The sequence below is a fragment of the Oncorhynchus nerka genome, unplaced genomic scaffold (assembly GCF_034236695.1).
Source record: "Oncorhynchus nerka isolate Pitt River unplaced genomic scaffold, Oner_Uvic_2.0 unplaced_scaffold_3330, whole genome shotgun sequence".
Lineage (NCBI taxonomy): Eukaryota > Metazoa > Chordata > Actinopteri > Salmoniformes > Salmonidae > Oncorhynchus > Oncorhynchus nerka.
Genome location: NW_027037965.1, coordinates 2,702 through 16,068, shown reverse-complemented (window position 1 = coordinate 16,068; position 13,367 = coordinate 2,702). Strand labels below are relative to the sequence as shown.

Here is a 13,367-nt window from a genome sequence, read left to right as displayed (position 1 = left end):
CTGAAGCAAGGATAATTATTATTATTATATTCTTGGTAGCATTTGAAAGGAAACACTTTGAAGTTTGTGGAAATGTGAAATGAATGTAGGAGAATATAACACAATAGATCTGGTAATGTAGGAGAATATAACACATTAGATCTGGTAATGTAGGAGAATATAACACAATAGATCTGGTAATGTAGGAGAATATAACACATTAGATCTGGTAATGTAGGAGAATATAACACATTAGATCTGGTAATGTAGGAGAATATAACACATTAGATCTGGTAATGTAGGAGAATATAACACATTAGATCTGGTAATGTAGGAGAATATAACACATTAGATCTGGTAATGTAGGAGAATATAACACATTAGATCTGGTAATGTAGGAGAATATAACACAATAGATCTGGTAATGTAGGAGAATATAACACATTAGATCTGGTAATGTAGGAGAATATAACACATTAGATCTGGTAATGTAGGAGAATATAACACATTCGATCTGGTAATGTAGGAGAATATAACACAATAGATCTGGTAATGTAGGAGAATATAACACATTAGATCTGGTAATGTAGGAGAATATTACACATTAGATCTGGTAATGTAGGAGAATATAACACATTAGATCTGGTAATGTAGGAGAATATAACACATTAGATCTGGTAATGTAGGAGAATATAACACATTAGATCTGGTAATGTAGGAGAATATAACACATTAGATCTGGTAATGTAGGAGAATATAACACATTAGATCTGGTAATGTAGGAGAATATAACACAGTAGATCTGGTAATGTAGGAGAATATAACACAATAGATCTGGTAATGTAGGAGAATATAACACATTAGATCTGGTAATGTAGGAGAATATAACACATTAGATCTGGTAATGTAGGAGAATAAAACACATTAGATCTGGTAATGTAGGAGAATATAACACATTAGATCTGGTAATGTAGGAGAATATTACACATTAGATCTGGTAATGTAGGAGAATATAACACATTAGATCTGGTAATGTAGGAGAATATAACACATTAGATCTGGTAATGTAGGAGAATATAACACAATAGATCTGGTAATGTAGGAGAATATAACACATTAGATCTGGTAATGTAGGAGAATATAACACAATAGATCTGGTAATGTAGGAGAATATAACACAATAGATCTGGTAAAAGATAATTCAAAGAAAAAAACATCTGTTCTTTTGTAATTTGTTTGTACCATCAACTTTGAAATGCAAGAGAAAGGCCATAATGTATTATTCCAGCCCAGCTGCAATTTAGATTTTGGCCACTAGATGGCATCAATGTGTGTGCAAAGTTTAAACTGATCCAATGAACAATTGCATTTCTGTTCAAAATTTTGTATCACGACTGCCCAAATATGCCTAATTTGTTTATTAATAACTTTTTCGTGTTCAAAATTGTGCACTTTCCTCAAACAATAGCATGGTAGTATTCTTTCACTGTAATAGCTACTGTAAATTGGACAGTGCAGTTAGATTAACAAGAATTTAAGCTTTTCTGCCCATATCAGATATGTCTCTGTTCTTGTTACTTACAAACTCATGCTAATCGCATTAGCCTACGTCCCGTGGAAGGGACACCGATCCTGAAGAATATTTATTATTATTACTACTCATTTGTTTTACACTCTTTTTCTTTCAATTCAATTCCATGTTCAATTCAGGGTTTTTATTGGCATGGGAAACATATGTTAACAAATCAAAGTGAAATGTGTTTTTTTTACAGTAAACATTACCCTAAAGTTCCAAAATAAAGAAATTTCAGATGTCATATTATGTGCAAATAGTTCAAGTACAAAAGGGAAACTAAATGAACATAAATATTGATTGTATTTACAATGGTGTTTGTTCTTCACTGGTTGACCTTTTCTCGTGGCAACAGGTCACACATCTTGCTGCTGTGACGGCACACTGTGGAATTTCACCCAGTAGATATGGGAGTTTATCAAAATTGGATTTGTTTTCAAATTCTTTGTGGATCTGTGTAATCTGGGGGAAATATGTCTCTCTAATATAGTCATATTTTGGGCAGGAGGTCAGGAAGTGCAGCTCAGTTTCCACCTCATTTTGTGGGCAGTGTGCACATAGCCTGTCTTCTCTTGAGAGCCATGTCTGTCTAAGGCGGCCTTTCTCAATAGCAAGGCTATGCTCACTGAGTCTGTACATAGTCAAAGCTTTCCTTAATTTTGGGTCAGTCACAGTGGTCAGGTATTCTGCCGCTGTGTACTCTCTGTGTAGGGCAAAATAGCATTCTAGTTTGCTCTGTTGTTTTGTTAATTCTTTCCAATGTGTCAAGTAATTATCTTTTTGTTTTCTCAAGATTTGATTGGGTCTAATTGTGTGGCTGTCCTGGGGCTCTGTAGGGTGTGTTTGTGTTTGTGAACAGAGCCCCAGGACCAGCTTGCTTAGGGGACTCTTCTCCAGGTTAATCTCTCTGTAGGTGATGGCTTCGTTATGGAAGGTTTGGGAATCGCTTCCTTTTAGGTGGTTGTAGAATTTACTGGCTCTTTTCTGGATTTTGATAATTAGTGGGTATCGGCCTAATTCTGCTCTGCATGCATTATTTGGTGTTTTATGTTGTACACGGAGGATATTTTTTCAGAACTCTGCATGCAGTGTCTCAATTTGGTGTTTGGCCCATTTTGTGAGTTCTTGGTTGGTGAGCGGACCCCAGACCTCACAACCACAAAGGACAATGGGCTCTATGACTGATTCAAATATTAATTGGTCTGTGTGTGTGAGGTTCCTAATTGGTATGTTATCAATGTCTCTCTCCCCCTCTCTCTTCTTCTGTCTCTCTCCCCCTCTCTCTTCTTCTGTCTCTCTCTCTCCCCTCTCTCTTCTTCTCTCTCTCTCCCCTCTCTCTTCTTCTGTCTCTCTTTATCCCTTCTCTCTCCTTTTGTCCCCCTCCATCCCTCATCCCTCCATCATCCCTCCATCTCTAGGTAGCTCTAGTGCCCCCACTGGTGGGCGAGCTGTTATTTGCTCTGTGCTATGCAACCGTGTCTCACCTCTCCCTTAGCCTGGGTTACCTGCTAGGGGCCTCTTTCCTGGCTGGGGTAATGGGGGGGCCCACTGCTCTACTGGGGGGAAGTTTTGCCTATATAGCTGACCTATGTGAGGAGGAGGGGGTGGAGGGGGGTGGGGTTAAGTATTTGTGTGAGGAAGGGGGTGGGAATATGAATATTGTTGGGATTGGGGCTAGAGATGGGGGGAGTTACCAATGTGAGGGAGGTAGGGGTGGGGAAGGAGATGACTGTAGAGATTGGGGTATGAGTGGGGGAGTGGAGAGGGAGAACAAAGGAGAGATGGAGAGAGAGACAGAGGGAAAGATGGAGGCAAAGACAGAGAGAGAGATGGAGAGAGCGATGGACAGGGAGACAGAGGGAGAGATGGAGGCAGAGACAGAGAGAGAGATGGAGAGAGCGATGGACAGGGAGACAGAGAGAGAGATGGAGAGAGCGATGGACAGGGAGACAGAGGGAGAGATGGAGGCAGAGACAGAGAGAGAGATGGAGAGAGCGATGGACAGGGAGACAGAGACGGAGGGAGTAGAGAGAGAGACTGGGGTAAGGGTGGGGGTCGTACAGTGCGTATGGCAGCCCTGGAGATGTTGCTAGGTGTGTTGTCAGGGCTAGCCTCTCTGTGTACTGGGTTCTATATTCAGACTGCAGGGTTCACCTGGCCGTTCATCACAGCAGCCGTCCTACACCTGATCAACCTGGTATACACCGCGTGGGTACTGCACGAGACTGTGGAGAGACCCTCGCACACAGACTCATCTTCATCACCATCATCATCACCGACACCTTTTGGGGCGGGCTCAGCACGCTTTCTCCAACGAGAAGCCCTGATTGGTCGGTTTCAGGGTGTGTATCTGTTATTCATCGCGTCACCAAGGAGGAGGAAAACTGTCCTGGGACTGATACTGGCGGCCTTTGCTTTCTATACGGTTAGTGTGTGTGTGTGTGTGTGTGTGTGTGTGTGTGTGTGTGTGTGTGTGTGTGTGTGTGTGTGTGTGTGTTTAACATTTCACCTTAATGTCCTGACAAGGTAGGAAAACAGGAACTGTTTTAGAAGTCAGAACTTTTTTCAGGTCCTGAATTTGTTCAAATTATATTTTAAGCTTAAAGGTTAGGTTAAGGGTTAGGGGTTAAAGTTTAGGGGTTAAAGGTTAGAGGTTAAGGGTTGGGGGTTAAAGATTAGGGGTTAAAGGTTAGGGGTTAAGGGTTAGGGGTTAAAGGTTAGAGGTTAAGGGTTGGGGGTTAAAAGTTCAAGGTTAGGGGTTAAAGGTTAGGGGTTAAGGGTTAGGGGTTAAATGTTAAAGGTTAGGGGTTAAAGGTTAGGGGAAAATAGGATTTGTAATAGTAAACAATGTTTCACTCCAAAAGGTCCAGAAATGAAAACAAGATGTGTTTCTGTTAGTTGTAAGGTCCCCTGTTCAGAAACCTGCGTGGTTCTGGTACCGACATTTTGGTTATAAATCTGTGGACACCGTAGATCAAAATGATTGAGCGATAGCCCTCGTTCCCAAGGACATAGTAGTATTGTTTAGCCTGTGTGACGTAGGAATTGAAACCTGAAACCACTTGAAGCTGAGATTTAATTCGCTCTTCCGACTATTTACAGCCACTAATCTAAAATAATTCATAGATGTTTTTTTTTTACAAAAACCCTTTCAGTTTGTCATAAATGGACAAGATAAATATGAGATAAAATGTCATGCCCTGACCTTAGTTGTCTCTGTTTTCGTTATTATTTTGGTTAGGTCAGGGTGTGACGAGGGTGGGTATGTTCGTTTTTGTATTGTCTAGGGGTTTTGTATGTCAAGAGGTTTGTAGGTCTAGGTATTGTGTAGGTTTATGGTGGCCTGAATTGGTTCCCAATCAGAGGTAGCTGTTTATCGTTGTCTCTGATTGGGGATCATATTTAGGTAGCCATTTACCCTTTTGTGTTTGTGGGTTCTTGTTCTATGTTTAGTTGCCTGTCTGCACTACACATATTAGCTTCACTGTTCGTTTTGATAGTTTGTTCTTTCTTTTATAAAAGAAAAATGGATACTTACCATGCTGAGCCTTGGTCTCCTCCATACAACGACCGTGACATAAAAGCGTTCCTAGCGAGTTCAGGAAGCCAAGCCAGAGCAAAGCTATGGGGGGAGTAGACTTTTTTTTATTTTTTATATTTTATTGAACATTTATTTAACTAGGAAAGTCCGTTAAGAACAAATTATTATTTACAATGACTGCCTACCAAAAGGCCTCCTGCAGGGCTGGGATCAAAAATAATTAAATACTAAAAATATACAGTGGGGAGAACAAGTATTTGATACACTGCCGATTTTGTAGGTTTTCCTACTTACAAAGCATGTAGAGGTCTGTAATTGTTATCATAGGTACACTTCAGCTGTGAGAGATGGAATCTAAAACAAAAATCCAGAAAATCACATTGTATGATTTTTAAGTAATTCATTTGCATTTTATTGCATGACATAAGTATTTGATACTTCAGAAAAGCAGAACTTAATATTTGGTACAGAAACATTTGTTTGAAATTACAGAGATCCTACGTTTCCTGTAGTTCTTGACCAGGTTTGCACCTACTGATCAGGAGAGAAACTATGCACATTTTCTCAAACACTAAACATAAAAATATATATTTTACAGTTATAAGGAAGGTGAAATATTATAGTTAGTGGATTTATAATTTGATTATACTATATTTAGAAATCATGTCTTTCAACCCTTATTCATACATTTTTGTTGAATAGGAAATGTATCATATTTCAAACTTTAATATTTTAATCATATTTGTTCTTGTGTCCTCAAAAGTAACTAATCCTCAACCATTTATTTTAAAAAAAATGACCAGTAAGGTGAGGTTTTAACCTTACTAGATGTTGTTTAATGATAAATAATGACGTTTGGGATTATGTAGATTACATTATAAAATGTAATTTAGTTACATTTAACTGGTTAATAGAGTGTGTTAGGTCTGCTCTATACCAAATTAGCATACCCACTGAGTCTCTGCCCTGTTTCACACCTGGTAGTGTGGTGGATGGGACTACCAGCTCTCTGTAACCTAGAGGGCAACCAGTGGGTCCATCTCTTCTATACCACCCACCTGGTAGTTTGGTGGATGGGACTACCAGCTCTCTGTAACCTAGAGGGCAACCAGTGGGTCTGTCTCCTCTATACCACCCACCTGGTAGTTTGGTGGATGGGACTACCAGCTCTCTGTAACCTAGAGGGCAACCAGTGGGTCCATCTCCTCTATACCACCCACCTGGTAGTTTGGTGGATGGGACTACCAGCTCTCTGTAACCTAGAGGGCAACCAGTGGGTCCATCTCCTCTATACCACCCACCTGGTAGTGTGGTGGATGGGACTACCAGCTCTCTGTAACCTAGAGGGCAACCAGTGGGTCCATCTCCTCTATACCACCCACCTGGTAGTTTGGTGGATGGGAATACCAGCTCTCTGTAACCTAGAGGACAACCAGTGGGTCTGTCTCCTCTATACCACCCACCTGGTAGTTTGGTGGATGGGACTACCAGCTCTCTGTAACCTAGAGGACAACCAGTGGGTCTGTCTCCTCTATACCACCCACCTGGTAGTGTGGTGGATGGGACTACCAGCTCTCTGTAACCTAGAGGGCAACCAGTGGGTCCATCTCCTCTATACCACCCACCTGGTAGTGTGGTGGATGGACTACCAGCTCTCTGTAACCTAGAGGGCAACCAGTGGGTCCGTCTCCTCTATACCACCCACCTGGTAGTATGGTGGATGGGACTACCAGCTCTCTGTAACCTAGAGGGCAACCAGTGGGTCCATCTCCTCTATACCACCCACCTGGTAGTGTGGTGGATGGGACTACCAGCTCTCTGTAACCTAGAGGACAACCAGTGGGTCCATCTCCTCTATACCACCCACCTGGTAGTGTGGTGGATGGGACTACCAGCTCTCTGTAACCTAGAGGGCAACCAGTGGGTCCGTCTCCTCTATACCACCCACCTGGTAGTGTGGTGGATGGGACTACCAGCTCTCTGTAACCTAGAGGGCAACCAGTGGGTCCGTCTCCTCTATACCACCCACCTGGTAGTGTGGTGGATGGGACTACCAGCTCTCTGTAACCTAGAGGACAACCAGTGGGTCCGTCTCCTCTATACCACCCACCTGGTAGTGCGGTGGATGGGACTACCAGCTCTCTGTAACCTAGAGGGCAACCAGTGGGTCCATCTCCTCTATACCACCCACCTGGTAGTGCGGTGGATGGGACTACCAGCTCTCTGTAACCTAGAGGACAACCAGTGGGTCCATCTCCTCTATACCACCCACCTGGTAGTGTGGTGGATGGGACTACCAGCTCTCTGTAACCTAGAGGACAACCAGTGGGTCCATCTCCTCTATACCACCCACCTGGTAGTGTGGTGGATGGGACTACCAGCTCTCTGTAACCTAGAGGACAACCAGTGGGTCCATCTCCTCTATACCACCCACCTGGTAGTGCGGTGGATGGGACTACCAGCTCTCTGTAACCTAGAGGGTAACCAGTGGGTCCATCTCCTCTATACCACCCACCTGGTAGTGTGGTGGATGGGAATACCAGCTCTCTGTAACCTAGAGGGCAACCAGTGGGTCCATCTCCTCTATACCACCCACCTGGTAGTGTGGTGGATGGGACTACCAGCTCTCTGTAACCTAGAGGATAACCAGTGGGTCCATCTCCTCTATACCACCCACCTGGTAGTGTGGTGGATGGGACTACCAGCTCTCTGTAACCTAGAGGGCAACCAGTGGGTCCATCTCCTCTATACCACCCACCTGGTAGTGTGGTGGATGGGACTACCAGCTCTCTGTAACCTAGAGGGTAACCAGTGGGTCCGTCTCCTCTATACCACCCACCTGGTAGTGTGGTGGATGGGACTACCAGCTCTCTGTAACCTAGAGGACAACCAGTGGGTCCATCTCCTCTATACCACCCACCTGGTAGTGTGGTGGATGGGACTACCAGCTCTCTGTAACCTAGAGGGTAACCAGTGGGTCCATCTCCTCTATACCACCCACCTGGTAGTGTGGTGGATGGGAATACCAGCTCTCTGTAACCTAGAGGGCAACCAGTGGGTCCGTCTCCTCTATACCACCCACCTGGTAGTGTGGTGGATGGGACTACCAGCTCTCTGTAACCTAGAGGACAACCAGTGGGTCCATCTCCTCTATACCACCCACCTGGTAGTGTGGTGGATGGGACTACCAGCTCTCTGTAACCTAGAGGGCAACCAGTGGGTCCGTCTCCTCTATACCACCCACCTGGTAGTGTGGTGGATGGGACTACCAGCTCTCTGTAACCTGAGGGCAACCAGTGGTCCGTCTCCTCTATACCACCCACCTGGTAGTGTGGTGGATGGGACTACCAGCTCTCTGTAACCTAGAGGACAACCAGTGGGTCCGTCTCCTCTATACCACCCACCTGGTAGTGCGGTGGATGGGACTACCAGCTCTCTGTAACCTAGAGGGCAACCAGTGGGTCCATCTCCTCTATACCACCCACCTGGTAGTGCGGTGGATGGGACTACCAGCTCTCTGTAACCTAGAGGACAACCAGTGGGTCCATCTCCTCTATACCACCCACCTGGTAGTGTGGTGGATGGGACTACCAGCTCTCTGTAACCTAGAGGACAACCAGTGGGTCCATCTCCTCTATACCACCCACCTGGTAGTGCGGTGGATGGGACTACCAGCTCTCTGTAACCTAGAGGGTAACCAGTGGGTCCATCTCCTCTATACCACCCACCTGGTAGTGTGGTGGATGGGAATACCAGCTCTCTGTAACCTAGAGGGCAACCAGTGGGTCCATCTCCTCTATACCACCCACCTGGTAGTGTGGTGGATGGGACTACCAGCTCTCTGTAACCTAGAGGATAACCAGTGGGTCCATCTCCTCTATACCACCCACCTGGTAGTGTGGTGGATGGGACTACCAGCTCTCTGTAACCTAGAGGGCAACCAGTGGGTCCATCTCCTCTATACCACCCACCTGGTAGTGTGGTGGATGGGACTACCAGCTCTCTGTAACCTAGAGGGTAACCAGTGGGTCCGTCTCCTCTATACCACCCACCTGGTAGTGTGGTGGATGGGACTACCAGCTCTCTGTAACCTAGAGGGTAACCAGTGGGTCCATCTCCTCTATACCACCCACCTGGTAGTGTGGTGGATGGGAATACCAGCTCTCTGTAACCTAGAGGGCAACCAGTGGGTCCATCTCCTCTACCACCCACCTGGTAGTGTGGTGGATGGGACTACCAGCTCTCTGTAACCTAGAGGGTAACCAGTGGGTCCATCTCCTCTATACCACCCACCTGGTAGTGTGGTGGATGGGACTACCAGCTCTCTGTAACCTAGAGGGCAACCAGTGGGTCCATCTCCTCTATACCACCCACCTGGTAGTGTGGTGGATGGGACTACCAGCTCTCTGTAACCCAGAGGGCAACCAGTGGGTCCATCTCCTCTATACCACCCACCTGGTAGTGTGGTGGATGGGACTACCAGCTCTCTGTAACCTAGAGGGTAACCAGTGGGTCCGTCTCCTCTATACCACCCACCTGGTAGTGTGGTGGATGGGACTACCAGCTCTCTGTAACCTAGAGGACAACCAGTGGGTCCATCTCCTCTATACCACCCACCTGGTAGTGTGGTGGATGGGACTACCAGCTCTCTGTAACCTAGAGGGTAACCAGTGGGTCCATCTCCTCTATACCACCCACCTGGTAGTGTGGTGGATGGGAATACCAGCTCTCTGTAACCTAGAGGGCAACCAGTGGGTCCATCTCCTCTATACCACCCACCTGGTAGTGTGGTGGATGGGACTACCAGCTCTCTGTAACCTAGAGGGTAACCAGTGGGTCCATCTCCTCTATACCACCCACCTGGTAGTGTGGTGGATGGGACTACCAGCTCTCTGTAACCTAGAGGGCAACCAGTGGGTCCATCTCCTCTATACCACCCACCTGGTAGTGTGGTGGATGGGACTACCAGCTCTCTGTAACCCAGAGGGCAACCAGTGGGTCCATCTCCTCTATACCACCCACCTGGTAGTGTGGTGGATGGGACTACCAGCTCTCTGTAACCTAGAGGGTAACCAGTGGGTCCGTCTCCTCGTCTACCTTGTTTCTTGTAGGATGACAATTTCTTTGGTGAAGTCTGGGTTCTTGACCTTTTAGGCCAAAGGCAGATGACCTCTGCCCTTGTAAATTCCCGGATGAGATAGTTAAAGCTTTGTGTTCCATAGTGTCCAGTGTTGTTATTTGTGTGGTTTAGTTTCAGACCATTAGGTTGAGCAGAGCATGCTGAGCATCTGGTGCATGCCTCTTAGGTTGCAGGATGGGGCTTGGGCGGGTGTATTAGTGGGGGTTGAGCAGTAAGAATCCTTAGTAGTAGAATCATTGGCAGTAAGAATCCTTGGTAGTAGAATCCTTGATAGTAAGAATCCTTGGTAGTAGAATCCTTGGTAGTAAGAATCCTTGGCAGTAAGAATCCTTGGTAGTAGAATCATTGGTAGTAGAATCATTGGTAGTAGAATCCTTGGTAGTAAGAATCATTGGTAGTAGAATTCTTGGTAGTAAGAATCATTGGTAGTAGAATTCTTGGTAGTAAGAATCATTGGTAGTAGAATTCTTGGTAGTAAGAATCTTTGGTAGTAGAATCATTGGTAGTAGAATCCTTGGTAGTAGAATCCTTGGTAGTAAGAATCCTTGGTAGTAGAATCATTGGTAGTAAGTATCATTGGTAGTAGAATCCTTGGTAGTAGGATCATTGGTAGTAGAAGCCTTGGTAGTAAGAATCATTGGTAGTAGAATCCTTGGTTGTAGAATCCTTGGTAGTAGAATCCTTGGTTGTAGAATCCTTGGTAGTAAGAATCATTGGTAGTAGAATCCTTGGTAGTAGGATCCTTGGTTGTAGAATCATTGGTTGTAGAATCCTTGGTAGTAAGTATCATTGGTAGTAGAATCCTTGGTAGTAGAATCATTGGTAGTAGAATCCTTGGTAGTAAGAATCATTGGTAGTAGAATCCTTGGTAGTAGAATCATTGGTAGTAAGAATCATTGGTAGTAAGTATCATTGGTAGTAGAATCATTGGTAGTAGAATCATTGGTAGTAGAATCCTTGGTAGTAGAATCATTGGTAGTAAGAATCATTGGTAGTAAGTATCATTGGTAGTAGAATCATTGGTAGTAAGAATCATTGGTAGTAAGAATCCTTGGTAGTAGGATCCTTGGTTGTAGAATCCTTGGTAGTAGAATCCTTGGTTGTAGAATCCTTGGTAGTAAGAATCATTGGTAGTAGAATCCTTGGTAGTAGGATCCTTGGTTGTAGAATCCTTGGTAGTAAGAATCATTGGTAGTAAGAATCCTTGGTAGTAGAATCATTGGTAGTAAGTATCATTGGTAGTAGAATCATTGGTAGTAGAATCATTGGTAGTAAGTATCATTGGTAGTAGATTCATTGGTAGTAAGTATCATTGGTAGTAGAATCCTTGGTAGTAGAATCCTTGGTAGTAAGAATCCTTGGTAGTAAGAATCATTGGTAGTAGAATCCTTGGTAGTAAGAATCATTGGTAGTAGAATCCTTGGTAGTAAGTATCATTGGTAGTAGAATCATTGGTAGTAGAATCATTGGTAGTAGAATCATTGGTAGTAGAATCCTTGGTAGTAGAATCATTGGTAGTAAGAATCATTGGTAGTAAGTATCATTGGTAGTAGAATCATTGGTAGTAAGAATCATTGGTAGTAAGAATCCTTGGTAGTAGGATCCTTGGTTGTAGAATCCTTGGTAGTAGAATCCTTGGTTGTAGAATCCTTGGTAGTAAGAATCCTTGGTAGTAAGAATCATTGGTAGTAGAATCCTTGGTAGTAGGATCCTTGGTTGTAGAATCCTTGGTAGTAAGAATCATTGGTAGTAAGAATCCTTGGTAGTAGAATCATTGGTAGTAAGTATCATTGGTAGTAGAATCATTGGTAGTAGAATCATTGGTAGTAAGTATCATTGGTAGTAGATTCATTGGTAGTAAGTATCATTGGTAGTAGAATCCTTGGTAGTAGAATCCTTGGTAGTAAGAATCCTTGGTAGTAAGAATCATTGGTAGTAGAATCCTTGGTAGTAAGAATCATTGGTAGTAGAATCCTTGGTAGTAAGAATCATTGGTAGTAGAATCCTTGGTAGTAAGAATCCTTGGTAGTAGAATCCTTGGTAGTAAGTATCATTGGTAGTAGAATCCTTGGTAGTAAGAATCATTTGTAGTAGAATCCTTGGTAGTAAGAATCATTGGTAGTAAGAATCCTTCAAGAATCCTTCCAGGTAATTTTGTCCAAAATCATATTGCAGGTTTGCAGTGAAGGTAATGTTGTGGAGGTTAGTATCCTAAATGTCCTTGTAAATCAAAATCAAAATCAATCTTTTTGTCAACAAAAAAATGCTGAAAGATTCAGGAGCTCATCTGCTCATGGCCTGCTCCTCTCTCCCTCCCCCTCCCCCCATCTTCCTCCCCCTCCCCCCATCTCCTTGTCAGCTATCTAAGCTGATTGTTCATTAGATTTAATTTAGTATTTTTTCAAACATTGCGTTCAAATAACTAGTAACAGAAAATAAGTAACTGTGTCCACCCTCTCTCTCTCCCCCACAGGTGTCGAAGCTGGGTGGTATGTCCATCTTCATCCTGTATGAGCTGAATGCGCCTCTGTGTTGGAGTGAGGTGTTGGTTGGCTATGGTTCAGCCTTGTCTACACTCATCTACCTGGGGAGCTTTGCAGGGGTGTCCCTGCTGTCGCGCTGTCTTCGGGACGTGTATATAGTACTACTGGGACTGCTGTCTGTCGCTGCAGGGCTACTGATGGCTGCCTTCGCCAAGAGCACGCTGCTCATGTTCCTAGGTGAGACGGGGGGGTGAGACGGGGGTTAGGTTACGGGTTAGCGATTAACGAAAATGTTTTAAAAAAAGATATATATATATATATATATATATATATATATATATATATTTTATTTTTGCATTTTCCAATTAAGAACATTCAAAACAAAAATCTCAATTTCAATTCAATTCAAGGGCTTTATTGGCATGGGAAACATGTGTTAACATTGCCAAAGCAAGTGAGGTAGACAACATACAAAGTGAATATATATAAAGTGAAAAACAACAAAAATTAACAGTAAACATTACACATACAGAAGTTTCAAAACAGTAAAGACATTACAAATGTCATATTATATATATATATATACAGTGTTTTAACAATGTTACAAATAGTTAAAGGACACAAGATAAAATGAATAAGCATAAATATGGG

The 13,367-nt window shown here is 43.7% G+C and overlaps 1 protein-coding gene across 1 annotated transcript; it reads left to right on the top strand.

The window, feature by feature from the left end:
* Positions 1 to 3,526: 3,526 nt before the first annotated feature.
* On the top strand, positions 3,527 to 12,953 carry LOC135566790 (lysosomal proton-coupled steroid conjugate and bile acid symporter SLC46A3-like; the record flags this gene model as incomplete). The annotated part of the gene is made up of 2 exons (XM_065014401.1): positions 3,527 to 3,977; positions 12,707 to 12,953. Coding segments are annotated over exons 1-2 (604 nt in total), but the record flags the coding sequence as incomplete, so codon positions are not given.
* Positions 12,954 to 13,367: the final 414 nt, after the last annotated feature.